This window comes from Mus pahari, chromosome 12 (assembly GCF_900095145.1).
Source record: "Mus pahari chromosome 12, PAHARI_EIJ_v1.1, whole genome shotgun sequence".
NCBI classification, from domain to species: domain Eukaryota; kingdom Metazoa; phylum Chordata; class Mammalia; order Rodentia; family Muridae; genus Mus; species Mus pahari.
The window spans coordinates 9832913-9852362 of record NC_034601.1 but is presented as its reverse complement, the minus strand read 5'-3'; the positions used below and the strand labels follow the sequence as shown (position 1 = coordinate 9852362).

General features: G+C 42.4%; 1 protein-coding gene across 5 annotated transcripts in view; it reads left to right on the top strand.

Moving 5' to 3' along the window:
• Pdxdc1 (pyridoxal dependent decarboxylase domain containing 1) overlaps window positions 1-19450 on the top strand; it is a 71462-nt gene that overhangs the window by 47897 nt on the left and 4115 nt on the right. For all 5 annotated transcript variants that reach the window (XM_029544894.1, XM_029544893.1, XM_021210033.2 and 2 more), the window contains exons 14-21: window positions 9184-9247; window positions 11493-11581; window positions 13054-13159; window positions 16760-16931; window positions 17460-17578; window positions 17865-17986; window positions 18806-18898; window positions 19007-19103. In XM_029544894.1, coding sequence (XP_029400754.1) covers window positions 9184-9247; window positions 11493-11581; window positions 13054-13159; window positions 16760-16931; window positions 17460-17578; window positions 17865-17986; window positions 18806-18898; window positions 19007-19103 — 862 coding nt within the window. The remainder of the gene's footprint in view (window positions 1-9183; window positions 9248-11492; window positions 11582-13053; window positions 13160-16759; window positions 16932-17459; window positions 17579-17864; window positions 17987-18805; window positions 18899-19006; window positions 19104-19450) is intronic.

Here is a 19450-nt window from a genome sequence, read left to right as displayed (position 1 = left end):
CAAGGCCACCCATCCTTGGGGATGATTGTCTCAGAACACTCTGGGATACTTTCTGAAACCTGTTCAACGTAGGATGAGAAGGAAAAGGCAGATACCCCAAGTCTTGTCTTCTGGGATCTTTCTAAACTGATCTCAGTTTTTGCTCCCTCAGGTGATAAGTGACAAGAAGATAGGGGCTTAATAGGACTAACAACTAAAAGTATCAGTCCAGGAGGGCAGCGTCTCACATTAGAATTTCAGGAAATATATAGGTCATGTGTTTTCTATAAATGTGCTCACTGCGTGTTTCTTTGGCACTTTTGCAGAGGAAGGTGAAGCAGGCATTTTGCTACTTTGCGGATTCTCTTTCCTTCCACCCTTTCAGCCCCCTAACAATAGATAGGAGAGAAAAAAGTATAGAGGGGAAAGGAAAGAGCTCCCTGAATAAAGACAGAGGTCAGAAAGGGGGCAACTCATCAGTAGACTACTTCCTCCTGCTCTCTAGGGTGTTGAGTTCCTTGGGGCAAGTTTGATCTTCACAGGCAGGGTACCTAATTTCTTCTTTTTTCCTTGCTCACAACTACATAACAGACTGCTACCAACAGCAGCCAACCAACACCACCTCCCTTCCTCCTACCTATTGGGGCCTTAGCATTTATATACCCTCTGAAAAGTCCTCAAAATCCAAATGTCACACAAAGCAGACACTTATCTGCAGCTGGCAAAGTCATGCTCCTTGCTAGAGCATGAGGCAAATCATAATCAGCTTATGTGGACAATCTGAAGCAGCTTGATATCCTACACCTGGGATTAAATAAAAATATATTCTTTTAATATTGCTGTGTTCTTCAAAGAAACTAAAATTTCCAAATTATCACTACATTTTCTACTGTTTTAAGCCATTAATTATGCTAGGTGTAGTGAGAAGTTATAAACAAAGACATTATCGATGTCTTTAATGTCTTCTCATTGTTTCTCTGTATAACAACTACTTAACAAACAGCTACCAGCAGCAACCAACCAACAATCTATAACACTCCCTTTCCTTCCCCAACTATCAGGGTTCTAGCATTTATATACCCTCTAAAAAAATCCCCAGAATCCCAAATGTCACACAGTACCAGAAACTTATCTGCAGCTGGCAAATTCACACCCCTACTAGAGCACAAGGCAAATCATAGGCAGCTTCTATGAATGGTCTTTAGTGGTCCCCATATTCCACACCTAAAATTAAAACAAAAACACATTCTTACATTTCTGTGTTTTTCAAAGGAACCAAAAATTCCAGAATTGTCACTACAGCAGAGTTTAAAGTTTGTCCTTGAGTTTATTTGATGTTCAGATTAATGTAATCATTTTTGTTTAGAATATGGATAGGTTATTGGATAGGAGTCAGGGTTGGGAAGCCAGATACTCTGGAGGTATTACATTCTGAAGCCAGTCAGCTGGCCCCATTCAATTAAGAAGAAACTTGAAAGAGAAGAGTGGGTCATTGGAAGAACAGAGGGGAGGATTATGAGTCAGAAGGTTTTTTTTTTTTCTCTTAGCAGTGCCACTGGGTGGCCCTGTGACACTGAGTCACTTTTATAAGATTTATTTATTTTTATGTGTATGAATGTTTTGGCTGCATGTATATCTCTGTACCACATGTGTAGAGGTTGGAAGAAGGCATTGGATCCCCTGGACCTGAAGTTACAGACAGTTGTGAGCCACCATATGGGTTCTAGAAATTGAACTCTTGACCTCTGAAAGAACAGCCAGTGCTCTTAACCGCTAAGCCATCTCTTTCACCCCCTGAATTGTTTTCTCAACCTCTTGTTCTGTCATCTTAGCTATCAAAAGAAAATAGATTGGTTGGAGAAGAGTTCAAAGTAGACTAAAATGAACTTGTTGGGAATTGAGGCAGTAGAGTCCAACCAAGTCTTTGTCCCTTGCTGAGCCCACTTGGGCTCTCTTTATGTCCTCTCTTAACCCTGAGTTCTTTTGAAGTATCTGTATAAGGCTACACAGAGCCCTTCCTCTAGGTCTTTTCAATGGCCACTTCCTTCAGTGGAGGATTTATGATTGTAAACAACACAAGACATAGTAGCATGCCAGTCATCAACTATCACAGTGATTTGTGGGTTGCTTATAATTATCAGTTATTCTTCTTTCAGTGGCACCTCTATCTTGGCATGTGTTGTAGGCAGGACAGAATCGTATGTAGAAGGTTTTGTTGCTGGGTTAGTGTCCCAGTTCCTCCACTGGAAGCCTTTCATGGCTATAGAAGATAGCCAGTACAGGCTCCGTATGCCCACCCGACCCCATCCCCCATCCATTACTAGGAGTCTTCACTAGGATCACCCTTGTAAATTCCTGGTAGGTCCCATTGCCTTAGTTTCTACCTTACCCCCAAAATGCTCCCAATTCTAGTCATCTCTCCCAGTATTCTCTCCCTCCACCACCATCACCTACCTGATTCCTCCTATTCTCATCCCCATCTGTCCCCAGTCCTATAGGCATAATGTTTTTGTGCAGTGTGTAAAATTATCTTTGTATTATTCAAATGCTGATTTCTCTGCCCCCATATCTGGTTGGAGATCTGGACATGGTTCATTCTAAGTAACTCCTGTCTGAATATTGTGTCAACAGTGTTTCCCATTTATTCTCTGACTTCTCAGTACAAGCTAATCAGCCAGTGGCTTGGCAGGAGAGAGAGAGGGCTGGACTTCCACCAGCCAATGGAGGAGGAGGAAAAAAGGAAGAGGAGAAGGTCAGCTGTGGGGAGAGGAGACCTCGGAGGAACCCCTGGACTAGAGAGAGGCAGGTCCATATTAAAAACGCAAGTGTCGTGGGGATTCTGGTTAGGGTTGGCCAGAGCAGCTTAGAGGATTAGAGTAGGTAATAAAAGAAAAGATGATCACCTTTTAAAAATGCTTTGGCATATGATACACACTCAGTAATAATCTACCCATATTCCTATACAGTCCACCTGCAAAATCTATTCTATTTCCCCTTCCCAGGGACTTCCATGTCCCCCACCCCTTGAGACTTGTTACTTAGCCTCTCTGGGACTGTGGATTATAGCATGATTATTCTTTACAAATAATATCTACTTATAATTGAGTACACAATAGTTGTATTTCTGGGTCTAGGTTACCTCAAGATTTTTTTACTAGTTTTGTCCATTTGCCTGCAAATTTCATGTTATTAATAGCTAAGTAATACTCCATTGTGTAAATGTACCACAATTTCTTTATCCATTCTTCAGTTCAAGAATGTTTCTAGTTGTGTGTATCTGCATGGGCAGAAAACACTTTGGACTGGGTTCATACTGAAGAGCTAAACATCCTAAAATCGGATAGGCTGCAAGGAAAATGAATGCCCTGTCAGTTTGCGCTGATCAGAGCATGATTTTTATTAATCGGACAAGGAAGGATTCTAAGCCCTCCCTGAGTCCCCTGGAGAAACTCTCTCTGTCTCTCTGTGTCTCTCTGCCACGCGGCCCGATCATGAGCGGAGATGTGATCCAGTAGGCGGGTTCGAGCGAGTGGGTGGTGACAACGTTAGTGGTTGGTCCGAGCGACAGTGGGCGGCGACAGTGGGCAGTGATGACAGTAGGGCGGTCTGACGACACTGCATTCTGGGAGATCTGAAGAGGTCTTCTTAATAGCAATCCTGTGAGTCTGTAAGGGGCGCAATATAATGTTTAGAGGGAGAGTGGTTAGTGGAGGTGAGAGACCCCAACATCTAGTTTCTGTCTATAACAAATATTATACTAGGATAGAGCATCCTTAGGTATATGCCCAGGTATAGCTGGATCTTGAGATAGATAGATTTCCAGTTTTCTGAAAAACTGCTATATTGATTTCCAAAGTGGCTGTACAAGTTTGCACTTCTACCAACAATTGAGACGTATTCCCCTTGCTCCATATCCAGCATGAGTGGTCACTTGTGTTTTTTATCTTAACCTTTCCAACAGTTATAGCATGGAGTCTTACAGTTGAATTGAGGCAGTCCCCTGATGGCTAAGGCTGTTGATTTCAAGGAAGACAGTAGAGTTCATGGAAACATGACAGTAGAGTTGAGAAGAAGACTAGAGCAGCACAGAGGGAGGAGGCAGGGTTACTGGGAGAGTTGTACAGAGACAGATTGAAGAGAGGACACGCTAGACACAGGTAAAGAAAGAACAAGAAGAGGAGCCGGAAGATTAAAAAAGATTGCTAGAGTCAGTTTGAGGCCAAGGAGAACAATTCAGAGGCCAAAAGAAAAGCCAGATTGAATAAATCAGCTGGGAGAGGAGTTTGAGCCAGAACAGCCAAGTTGAACCAGCCAGCTAGAGTTCAGAAAGAACACGAAAGGATGAGGTTATTCAGCAGCAAGTCTTAGAGGCTGAAATCATTCTAGGCCTAGGTTAGCAGACAGAGGCAGTAAACTTTGGAGATAACAACTACATTAAAGAAATAAAAGTTACTTATATGTGTTGGATGTTAGCCCGCTGTCAGATGTGAAGTTATCAAAATCTTTTCCCACTCTGTAGGCTGCTATTTGTTCCTTTGCCTTACAGAAGCTTTTCAGTTTCATGAAGTCCCATTCATTAATTGTTGAGCTTAGTGCCTGTGCTGTTGGTGTTCTGTTGAGGAAGTTTTCTCCTGCACCACTGTGTTCAAGGCTGTTCCTACTTTCTCTCCTATCAGGTACAGTGTATCTGGTTTTATGTTGAGGTCCTTAGTCCACTTGGTCTTGAGTTTTGTGCAGGGCGATAGATAAGGATTTATTTGCATTCTTCAACATGTAGACATCCAGTTAGACACAATTTGTTGAAGATGCTTTCTTTTTTCCATTGTATATTTCTGGTTTCTTTATTTAAAAACCAGGTGTCCCTAGGTGTGTGGATTTACATCTGGGTCTTCCATTCAATTCCATTAAGCAATGTGTCTTTTATGCCAATACCATGCAGTTTTTATTACTATTGCTTTGTAGGACAGCTTGAAATCAGGGATGGTGATGCCTCTGGAAGGTTTTTATTGTACAGAATTGTTTATCTATCTTGAATTTTTTAGTTTGTTTTTCCATTTGAATATTGTTCTTTAAAGGTTGGTAAAGTATTGTGCTGGAATTTTGATGAGGATTTCATTGAATGTGTAGATTGCTTCTGGTTGTAGGGCCATTTTCACTGTAAATCCTACTGATCTATGAACATGGGAGATCTTTTCACTTTATTATCATCTTCAGATTCTTTCTTCAAAGAAAGAAGTTAATGTCATGCATGTATTTCACTTGCTTGGCTTAGAGTTACCCCAAGATACTTTATATTACTAATGGCTACTGTGAGGAGTGCTGTTTCCCTGATTTCTTCCTCAGCTCATTTTTCTTTGGATATAGAAGGGCTATTGAATTTTTTGTTTTTTAGTTAATGTTGCATCTAGCCACTTCAGTGAAGGTGTTTATCAGCTGTACATGTTTCCTGGTAAAATTTTTGGGGTCACTTATATATCACATTGATTAGTATCCCCTTGATCTCCCTCAATTGTCTTATTGCACTTCTAGAGCTTCAAGTTCTATACTGAATAGATATGAAGAGAGAAGGCAGCCTTGTATTGTTCTTGATTTTAGTGGTGTAGGACCCCCCTCGTGAGGAACTCCCTTGGGTCCTCAGGTCACAGGAGTGGAGTGTCCCGCAGAAACACGACAGAGAAGCCATCTTGTTGTAAACACACGAGGTACTTTAATGGCAGAGCTCTGGGTGGACTCGTATCTCACGCAGGAGACAGAGAAGTCGACAACCAGGCCCAAAAGCTTGGGGTCTTTATAGGGTAAGGGTCTGAGGGTGGGGAGAATTGGCGCGGTTACATGCGATTGGTTTATTCAAACATAGCAAGTCAGCAGAATAAAGGGCTGGGGAGTCAGAGACCTGGGACTTATCAGAGTGACCATGCATCTGAGTAATTTACGACTCCAGGCACTTTAAGCTTCCTTTTCCTGCTTCTCTCTCTCTCTTGTCTCTGTGGTTAATTGATTCTGGTTTCAAGGCAGCCCAGGCTGTCTTTAAGTTTACATTAAAGAACCTTAAATTCTCAGCCTCAGGCTTCTAAGCTCACAACAAAACAACTCATAAGTTACATGAATCCTAGGCCCTAAATTTCATTTCTTTTCATTTTAACTGAGGGCTTTTAAAGGAAAGACCATGGGGGGGGGGGGAGTTCACAAAGAAAGTTGAGTTTAGAGCTTTTCTCCAGTGGAGCTGTCCTGGGTAACATATGGCTCATTTATGGCATAGGGGTCATAAGCTATCTTTTGGTAAACATTTCTGGTCTCAAACATGGGAAGATGGGTGCCTGGCTGGGGCAACTGAGATAATTGCCTAGCTAGCTGTCAGGCTGAGGAACAGAAGACCCTCAGCTGCCCTAAGAGAACAAAGGCTCTTTACTAGCCACATTCCTAATGATCTGGGGAACAGGTTTTGGGGAAGTGTTAAAGTTGGAGCTCCACAGTGGAATTGCTCAAGTTTCTTTACATTTAATTTGATGGTGACTATAGGCTTGCTGTAAATTGCCTTTCTTGTGTTTATTATGTCTCTTGTATTTCCTGATCTCTCCAAGACATTTATCATGAAGGGGTATTGGATTTTGTTAAAGACTTTTTTCAGCATCTCATGAGATGATAAGGTTTTTTTCTTTCAATTTGTTTTTGTGGTGGATTACGTTGACTGATTTTCATATATTGAACCATCCCTACATCTCTGGGATGAAGCCTACTTGATCTTTTTGTTGTGTTCTTGGATTCAGTTTTTGAGCATTTTATTGAGTACTTTTGCATCAATGTTCATGAAGGAAATTGGTCTATAATTCTCTTTTTCTGATGAATGTTTGTGTAGTTTGGATATCAGGGTCACTGTAGCCCCATAAAATGAGTCCTGTAGTGTTTCTTCTGTTTCTATTTTGAATAATTTAAGGAGTATGGGTATTAGCTCCTCTTTGAAAGTCTAGTAAAGTGCTGCCCTGTCTGGCCCTAGGCTCTTTTTGGTTGAAAGACTTTTAATGACTATTTCTATTTCCTTAGGGGTTGGTTGTAGGTCTATTTAAATTGTTTATCTGATCTTGATTTAACTTTGATAAGTGCTTTCTATCAAGAAAATTGTCCACTTTTAGATTTTCCAATTTGGGGGAATACAGTTTTTTTAAATATGACCTAATCATTCTTTGACTTTTTTGTTATTTTCGTTTCTGATTTTGTTAATTTGGATATTCTATCTTTTAGTTGATTTAGATAAGGGTTTGTCTAGTTGATTTTTCTCTCAAAGAACTAATTCTTGGTTTCTTTGATTTTTTTTTGTTTGTTTGTTTCTATTTTATTGCTATCAGCCCTAAGTTGGTTATGTCTTATTGTCTGTTCCTCTTGGGTTTGTTTGCTTCTTTTTGCATGTACACTTCTCTTCTTTTGGTTTTGCTGGTGTGAGATTATTTCCTGCTTTGTGACTTGCAGTTAACCTCCTTGTATTGGTTTTTTCCTTCTCGTATCTTCTGTAGGGCTGGATTTGACTTTGTCATGGAATATCTTGTTTTCTTTATGTGTGGTGATTGAAAGTTTTGGTGGGGATTAGTCTGAGCTGGCTCCTATGCTCTCTTAGAGTCCGCAAGACATGTCCAGGCCCTTCTGTTATGTGACTTTTTAGTTCCTCCATGCTTGTGGAACTTACCCGTTCTTCTTAAACAATAAGTCCTTATTTCCTTAAAGGCATTAATAATTTTGTTTATATGAAAGTTAGAGGGGCTGGCAAGATAGCTCAGTGGGTGTCTGCTTTTCTAAAGGTCCTGAGTTCAAATCCCACCAACCATATGGTGGCTCACAACCACCTGTAATGAGATCTGTCACCCTCTTCTGGTCTGAAGTCAGCTACAATGTACTTATGTATGATAATAAATAAAATTTTGGGGCCGGAGCAAGGCTGCCAGTATGAGCATTGCTCATATTGAGCAAGTGAAGTTGACCGGAGCGAGCAGAGGCCCTAAAAATTCATTTCCCAACAACCACATGAAGGCTCACAACCATCTGTACAGCTACAGTATACTCATATACATAAAATAAATCTTTTATACAAAAGTAAGTTAGAGATGACAGATATGAAAGCATTACAAGTACCAGCTCAACAAATAATTAGCAAATTTAAATGTAACTCTTGCCTAATCAGAATCTCATCCAGTTATCTCCTTAAAGTATTAGTAGAGCCAGGCCTGGTGGTATACACCTTTAATCTCAGCAGTTGGGAAACAGAAGCAGGAAGATTACTCTTAAGTTCAAGACCAGCCTGGTTTACATACTGAGTTACAGACCAGCTACACAGTAAAACCTTATCTCTCAAAACAACCTAAAAAAAGTTAGAAAAATTGATGGGCCAGCTGCTTCCTGTGTGTGCATAGAAACTTCCTTGTTGTGGTTTTACTAATGAGTTTATCAGCCACAGCATAATTTAATTACATAGGATTCAAAACTTCGGTGATAGATTACAACTGTTAAATACTGAAAGAAAGCATCCCCAGAGCTGCTCCCAACAAAAAGGCCTGCCTCAGGTTGTTGCTTGGTTGTATGGTGAGCCTGGTGGTTAGCTGAATGTGGAGAGGGAAGTGCATGATGCCAGAGTAAGGCAGTGTACTCTGCATTGTCATCATTGTCACCTATTAGAAGATCCATGGAGCCACTCGTCTGACAATACACTGGTACTTTTTAGGCTGCCAGTATGAGCATTGCTCATATTGTTCTGTTATAAAAGATAATGAAAGATTTTTTTTTTAAGTCCCTGAGTAGAAAAAGTTTTTGATTTAGGCTGAAGAAATGACTGTAGTTAGGAACAGTTGCTGTTCTTGCAGAAGACCCAGGTTTGGTTCTCAGCACCTATATAATGGCTCACACTAGTCTGTAACTCCATTTCCAGGGTATCTAGTATCCTTTTTCGGCCTCTGCGGGTACCAGGCATACCTTGGTTGACTCATACACTTATTTTTTTTTAAGTTGCTTGTTTATACATGACGTCATAGGGTCTGTTGGGTCAAGAGAGGGAGGGGCCAGCATTTTCATTGGTCACCTCAGGCCAGTTAAAGCCTTTGAGCTTTTAAATGTTTGTGTACAAACAACATTTCTGCCTATTTTCTCTCCAAAGATACTGCTTATCCTGCTGATGTTTAGCCCTATCTTCAGTGTTGTAACAGCACATTTCTCTTTCTGCAGGTGGAAGATGAGCTCAGTTCTCCAGTAGTGGTGTTCAGATTTTTCCAGGAATTATCAGCCTCGGGTAAATGATTAAAAAAACTTTGTGCCAGGTGTGGTGGCATAGGCCTTAATCCCAGCACTAGGGAGGCAGAAGCAGGCTGTGAGCTGGGAGACTAGTCTGATCTACAGAGTGAGTTCCAGTATAGCCAGGGCTACACAGAGAAACCCTGTCTCAAAAAACAAAACTGTTGGGGGCGGGGGAAGGGTGGGATGTGTGTGTGTGTGTGTGTGTTCATGGCTTTAAATTTAATATCATAAAATTAAATTCTATATGTTTTTATTGATAAAATCTCCACTCATAGAAAAGTATAACAGTTTCCACAAGCTTGCCAAGTGCCTGTGACTAAATCAGAGACTCAGAAATCCTACCACATAGCCTGGGCTGAGCCAGCTAAAGGACAGTGCTTAGAAAGACGAGTTGTTAACTTACAACATTTGCTTTGTTCTCAGAATTCCTTTAAGGACAGTGACTTTTTTAAAAAACTGTAAATTAGGAATTGTATTTCTAGGCATGTTTTTAGGAGTCACATGAGGAAGAAAAGGTGTGGAAATCAAACGTCTGATTCCCCTGCTAGCTTTCAGCCCCTAAGATGCTTCTCAAGTACTGTGATATAGGAGGATAGATCCAAGAGTTCGCCTGTCTGTCTCTGTCTCTCTCTGTCTCCCCTTCTTCCTCGCACTCTCCTTCCCTCCCCTACTTTCTTGTTCGGGCTGGCCTGGAACTTGCTTTATAAATTAGATTGATTAGCCTGAAACTCACAATGAATTAACCTGCCTGTGCCTCTTAAATGCTGGGTTTAAGAATCTGTTTTAGCCTGGTGAAGTGACCTACTCTTACAAACTCAGTACTGGAGAGCCAGAGGCACAGAATTTCCGAGTTTGAGATCAAGTTAGAACTAGAGAACAGCCAAGGCTACACAGAGAAACCCTGAAAAAAAAACCTCTGTTTCTAAAGAATGGACTATGCTGGGAATGTCGCAATTTTTAGCATTCAGATGGCACTAGGTTTTAATCCTCAATACCGCAGGGGAAAAAAGACAAAAGTGACCAGCCTGCCACCAGCCCAGTCCAAGGCACATTAACTTTCATCTAGGTGACACTGTCAGTGCACACAGTCCCTTCCAAGAAACTCTGCATAGAAATGAGTGGACATTGCAAGTCACATCAGCCTGCTTGTAGCCATCAGCATCTAGGGCCCCGCACCATACCCACAAGGCTCTGCCTGTCGGATCCCTGCATCTTCCAGTCATTGTGGCTTAGCCACTCTGGCCCTTTTCCTTGTTCCTAGAAATACTACTCTCTCCTTAAATGTGGTTGTGGCACGCATCTCTTCATTCATTTTCTTTCTCTTTGTTCTTTGTTTGAGACAGGATCTCGTTCTGTAGGCCAGGCTGGCTCTAGCTTGTAGCAGTCCTCCTGCTTCAGACTCCTCCCTACTGCTTTTGTTACTGTTCCCACGAAGTGCTCACCTTCCTTTCTGCATGGGCTCCATTACCTTCTGTCAGAGCCCTACCACTTTTCAATGGCTTTAGCTTGATACATAGTGGGTTTTATTTTCTTTATGGTATGTTTACATTTCTTTGGTTTCCTTTTGAAATTCCTTGAAAGGGAACTTTTCTTTTTTTAAGATATAATCTTCCCCTGGGACCCAGGCTGGCTTTGACCTCATAACAACTCTTTGACCTTAGCTTTACTAAAGGCTGAGTGAGATTTTATAGATGTGCACCACCAGGCCGGGGGTGAAAGCTTTTTTTTTTTTTTTTTTTTTTCCTTCGAGACAGGGTTTCTCTGTTGTAGCCCTGGCTGTCCTGGAACTCACTTTGTAGACCAGGCTGGCCTCNAACTCAGAAATCCGCCTGCCTCTGCCTCCTGAGTGCTGGGATTAAAGGCATGCGCCACCACGCCTGGCACAATTTTTTTAAAAAAAGAACATTAAGAACCCTATGGGCATTGGTGGTGCATGCCTTTAAACTCAGCACTTGGGAGGCCGAGGCGGGCAGATCTCTTGAGTTCAAGGCCGGCATGATCTATAGAGAAAATACCCTAACCGCTAAGGCTACGCAGGAGAAACACTGTCTTAAAGAACAACAACAAAAATCCTATTATAGAAATGCATTGACAAGTTACTTAGTTCATCAGAAAAGTATTGGACATCAATGTGTCAGACATTTTGATTTCATTATTATATGATGCTGTTGATGGATTGAGTTGTTATGTTTATTGTAGCTTTGTTTCTGGGAGTGAATCCCTTCTGTGTTTGGCCTCAGATCCAGCATTTAAAGCTGTTCCTGTATCCAACACAGCACCTGCAGCAGTTGGCCGGGAAAGACACTCCTGTGATGCACTGAACCGCTGGGTAAAGATGGCTGCTGTCTACTTTTTCTTCTTTACATCTGGAACAGTGTCACCTGGCCTCACACCTGCTATAACATGGTTGTGTGTGGTTGGTTAGTCATTTCCACAGGAAGGAACTTCATACAGAGACACCAGGCTTGTTCTGTTCTGACTCATATCACCACATCAGACACTGTTACCTCTGGCAAGCCACTCACTTTGCTTCTGTCACCATTTCCTAACTGCTATGAAAGACAATAAAATAGCATGTAAAGCCTGGCCCACACACAGTACCTCTGTTTTGGGCAACAAGAGAGTTGCTAAATCTGGGTGTATTGGTGCACACCTTTAATCCCAGCATTTGGGAGGCAGAGGGGGGTGGATCTCCAGGAGTCTGCCAACCTAGTCTATATAGTCCCAGAACCCCCAAAGCTATGTAGTAAGACATAGTTTCAAAAACAAAATGAGTGCATCAAAAGGAACAGGTGTTCCCTGAGCACCTGTGGCAGCCAGTTAGAGTAGAATAGCATTCTACTCTAGTAGCTTCTTGGACACTGAAGTATAGTACCTCTAGATTTTATTTTAGACTTCCTAAGTGTTCTCAATAGGGTAAAGATGTTCACAGCAGTGTCATTTCCTAGGCTCTAATGAATAAGATGTAATATATCCATGCAGAGCCATTCAAAGCAGCTGTTATAAACCTACAACCAAATGTTTAAAACAGATGGAAAATGATCACAAATAGATGGGAAAAAAATACTTAATGGGTCTGAGTATATAGCGCTGTGATAAAGTGCTTGCAGTGTAAGCATGAATACCTGAGTTCAGATCTCTATTGTTCATGTTTTTAAAAAAATAGTCGGGTACAGCAGCATACCTACAATCCAGCACTAGGAACGCAGAGGTAGGCTCAGGGAGCTCACTGATCCGACAGAATAAGCAAACTGATAAGCTCAAGTTCAATGAGAGGCCGTGTCTCAGAAAGTGAGGAAAAAGCCAATATTGATCTCTGGTCTCCACATAACCATGCACACACACAAATATGTGCCTTCACACATACATACAAAGAAAAAGAGGAGGTTCCTAAGGTGTATAGAATGCCATGTTTTGTTAGAAACACAGAGAAAAGACCCTGGGAAATAAACTGCATGTCAACAGTCAAATGTTAGGAGGATATGGGTCATTTTTCTTTCATATTTTTGACTTAACTGTATTGCATGTTTTTTTAAAGTGAATTTGTATTTAGAATAATGTAAAATGAACTGTTAAGTGGAAAAGGTAGGAAGAAGGGTAGGGGTGGGAGTAGCTGAGGGGCAAAGTCCCTTGGGTTCTGTTCCCAGCACGAGAAACAAAAAAATTGCTATTAAGTATTGAAAGATACCCTGAAGAATAAGGGGAACTAGCTTCAGAAGCCATTTTAGTTTGGGATGAGGGTGGGTGGTAAAGATATTTAAGTCCCTGTTGCAGAAGTGTTCTCTGTCCTTTTCCCTGCAGCTAGGAGAACAGTTGAAACAGTTGGTGCCTCAGTGTGGCCTCACTGTCATAGACCTGGAGGTAGATGGCACATGTGTTCGGTTCAGCCCTCTGATGACAGCAGAAGGTAAGGCAGTTGCAGCTCTGCCCTCAAAGAGTTCCATCATACCTGCTGATGACCAGCAGTCAGCAGAGTGCGTCTACCACAATAATTCTGCTCTCCTGGAGTTTGCAGCATCTCTCTTTGAAAGAGCTTTTCTTTTTTGGTTTTTAAAGAGAAGATTTCTCTATTTAATAGTCCTGGCTGTCCTGAAACTCTATAGACCAGGTTGTCCCCAAATTCAGAGATCAGTCCTAGGACTAAAGGCGTGTGCAACCACTTCTGGCTGAAGAAGCTTTTCTTTAAGGCTAAATTTAAGTTCCAGCGTGACTTCTCACTAGTAGAGTGAGACATCTTGAACCATTGGGTTCCTGTGTTTTGGTATCACGTGATTCCAGGCTTTCTATTCTGGTTACTTCTCATGTCCAGGTGCACATCTGAATAACCTGTGGAGCTTTAAAACCTTTCAGCACTAGAGACTGTGGCAACATACACAGACCTGCACAGAGTCAAGCCAAACAGGGTCCCCAGCACTGACAGTAGACGTAGACATAGGTGACCCCGCCCCCAACAAAGAACCTGTCTGTAATTAGATACTTGCTGGCAAAGAGAAGTCAAGAAGTCAGCCCCGTGCATCCATACTTCACCAACGCACCACAAACTCAGTGGTATTTTGTGAATTTCTGTTCCTTTGTTTTGGCTCTCCCTCCCCTCCACATCTTATTGGTCTTTTGTTGGTTTTGATTCTGGGTTTATTTTTGGGTGGAGGAGGTGTTGTGTTTTGGGGCCTTATTTTTTTTGGGGGGGGGGTCTCTTGTTTTGTCTTGTCTTGTTTTGAAAGAGAGACCATAAAGTTGTGTGGGTAGGGAGGTGAGAGGACCTGGGAGGAATTGGAAAAGAGGAAAACATGATAAAAAATTTTTCAATAAAAAAAGAGCCCTTTCTCCCAAAACCAAACCACCCAGTTGGCTCCAGACCTTTAACACTGTGTGTCTGGAATGCAGCCCAGGCACACATTCTTGTTTTTCCCTAATTGTATTTTTAGTAGTAGATATTTAATATTACATATTTAAGGTATATAATATGGTTTAATATATATAATGAAAGATAGGGATCTTTCATAGGGATGGGGCAGTCCCCTGCTATGCCACCCTCCAGGATTATCCTTGTGGTCAACAGGATATCCTTGTGAAGTTCTTCGATGTTACACTTTTTAAGAGTTCCCTTGAAGAGCCGGGCGTGGTGGTGCACGCCTTTAACCCCAGCACTCGGGAGGCAGAGGCAGGCGGATTTCTGAGTTCGAGGCCAGCCTGGTCTACAAAGTGAGTTCCAGGACAGCCAGGGCTACACAGAGAAACCCTGTCTCAACCCCCCCCAAAAAAAAAAAAGTTCCCTTGATGATTCTAATAGAGTAGGGCCACTGTTTTAGACATTTCAGAAAACTGCAGTTAAAATCTATGAAGTTAAAACAGAACATGAGTGAGTTGCACCCTCTCAGTTACTAATAAAACAACTAGACAGGAAAAATAAGCTCTTTGTTCTGTTGCACGGTGAGTGACCATAGTTTAACAGTGATGCACTAAAAAGTGACTAGAAGACAGTGGCTTGTGTTCTCCACAAAGGAATGGTAAACATTTGAAGAGGAAGATAGGCTTTTCCCAGATCTGATCATTTAATAGTACATACATGTATCAAGGGAGCCATGGCACCCTGTAATATGTAGTTTTGTATCCCTCTCTTCTTTGACGACAGATCTCACGTTGTGCCTTTCACAGGCCTGAAACACTCTGTAAGCCATGTTGGCTTTGAACTCTAAAGAGATCCGCCTGCCTCTGCCTCCTAAGTGCTGGGATTAAAGGCATATGTAACCACTGCCCGGCCACCACACCTTTCTTATATGTTTATATGTCAGTTTTAAAAAGCTGAGATTGGGGAGATAGTAAAAAAATTGGTTGTGCTTTTTGAGTGTGTATGTGCTTTTTATGATAAGACTTAAAACAAGGGGGCTGGAGAGACAGCTCAGTGGTTAAGAGCACTGACTGCTGCTCTTCCAGAGATCCTGAGTTCAATTCCCAGCAACCACATGGTGGCTCACAACCATCTGTACAGCTACAGTGTACAAATATACATAAAAAATAAATAATTTTTTTTAAAAAAAGACTTAAAACAATTTAAGAAAATTTTTGGTGGTTTTTTTATGAGATGTCCCATTTTTGCAAAGATATTTTCTCAAGCTCATTAAAATAAGAAAATTTGCCCTGCAAAAAGAAAGACCATTTTGTAGCTTGCTGATGACCTCAACCCTAGCCCTGAAGACAGTGCTGGGGGCTGCCAGATGAGCCCAGAGGAAGGCTGGTAAACTGTTAAGGCTCCTGTACCTCCAAACCCCTGAGGTCTCTAAAGCTGGCTTGTTATGATTCCATGTGTCTCAGTGGCACTGGTACGGTGTCCCTGCCCCTTCCTGATAGAAACCTGCCAGAACATCCCCTTCTATTAACATTTGCATATAAATCAAGAACCTGCCCTCTTGTTTTAGCCTATGACAGGATATGTGTAACCCGAGCCATGCCTTTGTGAGAAAATGGCTTTTGGGTAGAGAGCTCCATTGTGCATTAAATCTACAGAGCACCTGTTTTCTGTAGAGCAGTGGCTAGGTTAAATTGTTAGTTTATTTGCTCATTATTTCTATGTATGTTGATTGTGTGAGATGGCATGTGCCTGTGGAAGCCAGAGGACTTATGGGTAGTAGTTCTCTCTACTACTGACCATGTGGTTGTTGGGGATCAAGCTTAGGTTGCCAGATTTGGTGGCAAGCATCTTTACCACTGAGCCCTGTTGGCCCAATCTTTAAAAATGTATGTGTGTGGTATATGTTTCTGTGTGTGTGCAAGTTGAAGCCAGAGGCTGACATTGGATGTGCTTCATCTCGTGTCTACCTTATACTTTTAGGACAGGGTTTCTTGCTTAATACTGGAGCTCACTGAGCTGGCAGTGAGGTCAGGAATCCTCTAGTCTCCACTTGCCCAGTGCTGTGATTACAGGTGTATACCATGACACCGATTCTATGTAATGGTCCATGGAGATCCACTCCAGACTCAGGTTGACATGCTTGTACAGCAAGCACTTCAGCAAGGGAGCCATCGTCTCAGCCCTAAGTGTGTTAGTTTGCATCACCTGATTCTTCCGTAGCTACATGGAATAACTTTTGTTTCAACAGTTTTAAGTCAGGCATAATAAATAGCTCATATTTGCTGGGTGTGGTGGCGCACGCCTTTAATCCCAGCACTCGGGAAGCAAAGGCAGGTGGATTTCTGAGTTGGAGGCCAGCCTGGTCTACAAAGTGAGTTCCAGGACAGCCAGGGCTACACAGAGAAACCCTGTCTCAAAAAAATAAAAAAAGCTCATATTCATGATTTCAGCACTTTGGAAGTTGAAGCAGGAGGATTGCTATGAGTTAGAGGCTGGCCTCAACTACAGAGTGAATCCCTGACTCAAAAAAAATAAATCAACCAAACAAAAACCTTTTCAGTTCATACTGAGCTCTTGACCTTTGACCTTGTTAGTAGTAAATGAGAGTCACCAAGTCATCCTTTAATCATTTCTCAAACTTTCTGTGGGTGTTCTCAGTGTTAGGGACTCGAGGAGAGGATATAGATCAACTCATCACCTGCATCCAGAGCAAACTGCCAGTCCTGACCTGTACACTACAGCTACGGGAAGAGTTCAAGCAGGAGGTAGAGGGGACAGCAGGGCTCCTATATGTCGATGACCCCAACTGGCCTGGAATCGGGGTTGTCAGGTAATGATTTGGCTTGCTGCGTGATGTGAAAGACTGCTTTGTCAAGCACAAGTGGGTTCTGTTATTACCTGCATATCCAGGTGAAATTCGAGTATATTTGCTAAGATCTCATGAGATGTTCCAAGGCCTACGGTAGACAGTTTGGTCCAGCATTGACTTCGTCAGGGTTCACTGTGTGCTCATTCACAAGTGCCTGGGGCGGACAAATGGTAGGCAAACGATACTATATGGGATATGCAGGGCTTTATAAATGAGTAAATGGGAGAGAGCTATATTAGCCTCACTGTCTTCTGGAGACCCACCTTTCTCTCCTCTCATGTTTCCTTTTTCTTTGAAAATTGCTTTCCTGGGCCATAGACTGAGGCTTACAACATTATTGAAAGATGGGGTTGTTTTAATCATAACACATGGCCATTGGTTCCTCTTCACACTTGTAACTGTACATCTGTGTTCATCATACCCGACCCACAATCTTGTTCTGAAGAAATACACACTCTTAGATTTGTTACTGCTGTCTGATGTTTTTAGGTATGAGCATGCTAATGATGATGACACCAGTTTGAAATCTGATCCAGAGGGGGAAAAAATACACACCGGACTTCTGAAAAAGTTAAATGAACTGGAATCTGACCTCACATTTAAAATAGGTAAGAACTGCTTTTCTAAGTTACTGTGAACTTTAAGAAGACCATGTCTAACTGGCTTAAGGAAACTGCTTTGCATCACCACAGAGGTGAGAAATTCTGGTTTTAGGACCAGCCAGAGATGAAATGTCTCAGAGTAATGTCGCCCTCCCTCTACAGCTCTCCAGCCTTCCCTTCCTATATCAGAGTAATCTTCCTCTTCCTAGGAAGCAAGCCCCTTTGACAGTAAGGGCCTGGTCTGGGCCTCTGTCTGGTCTTAGGAGCCAGCCTTGCGTGTTTCTTCCCTCAGGCCCTGAGTACAAAAGCATGAAGAGCTGCATTTACATTGGCATGGCAAGTGACGATGTGGACGTTTCTGAGCTAGTGGGGACCATTGCAGTCACAGCCCGGGAAATTGAGGAGAACTCAAGGGTCTGTAAGACTAATCAGAGTTTCATGTCTTTCCTGAATTTTGCAATGGGACATGTGGGACTGCCTGTTTATTTATTTCTTTCCCAAATGTTGGTCCTATGCTAAGACCTGTGATCTAGGGCTTATGCCAGGCATCAGGAATGCCAGGAGGCCTTTTCACAGTTGCTGCCCCCAGTGACCTCACCAGACAATGTGGGGAAAGAGCCTACAGTGTGAGCAAGTACTGTGGCTCAGGATAGCTGAGCTTTTGGGAACTTGCTCACCTCTTCAGTATCCTGAGGCGAGACTTCCTAACTAAAAGGAGCTGGTCTTAAGGACAAACAGCACAAGTGTTGGATAGCAAGGAAGACGAGCCTTCAAGGCTAGAGGACCGGCTCCAACCAAGGCCTGTCTGAGAGCAGACACACGCACGAACGTGCTGCAGTTCACTTTGGGGTAGGGAAGGGATGAGGAGTTTTGAAAAGGCCAAGGAGCTGGCTGCGTTTTGCCAGATTAGTTAGACTTTGGGCTTTTCCCAGGCTTGGCTATTCTGACTTCGTCTCAGCATTAAACTGTGCTAGTTACATTATGAATATAAGTAGTTATTTCTCTGGTTTGGCAAATTAGGCTGGATAACAAGTTATATCTGCTTTGATCTGCATGAGCTTTCATCATTTTCTGTTTAATTTTCTATTTTAACTTTTGCTCATGTACTTTAGTGCAGAATTCTAACATATTGACAGACCTCTGGGAAAATGTCACCGATGCTGTTGACTGTGTAAATAGTTGTAGGCCCTGGGCAAGAAGCTTAGACAAACTGTATCTGTCTTGGTTTTATAGCTCCTAGAGAACATGACAGAAGTTGTTCGGAAGGGAATTCAGGAGGCCCAGGTTCAGCTACAGAAGGCAAATGAAGAGCGGCTTCTGGAAGAGGTAGATTCCTGTTGAGTTCCTCCAGGCTGGCATCCCGGGGAAGAGGCTCAGCAGGCTTCCTGAACGAGGGCTCCATGGGCGCTCCTGAATGAGGGTTCTATTTTGCAGGGAGTGTTGCGGCAAATCCCTGTAGTAGGATCCGTGCTGAATTGGTTTTCTCCAGTCCAGGCTTCACAAAAGGGAAGAAGTTTTAACTTAACAGCAGGTAGGACGTCTCACTGCTCTATGCCTAGATCTGTTATTTCAGATTTTGACCAGATGCCTTTAGCGCCTAGTACCTTCATTGTACATCCCTGGACTCTGCCATGAATCTGAAATATCATCTTCCCCAGCCCCTGCTGAAACAGTGAGAAAACATGTAGACACTTGATCCCATGTGCATTGCTCTTCCTTGGAACAAGGACATGGATGTCCAGTTGGCCAGGTCTGGGAGCAACACACTGTAGACACTGGCATAAAGACTGTTGGTTCTGCCAGACGCCTTTAATCCCAGCACTCGGGAGGCAGAGGCAGGTGGATTTCTGAGTTCCAGGCCAGCCTGGTCTACAGAGT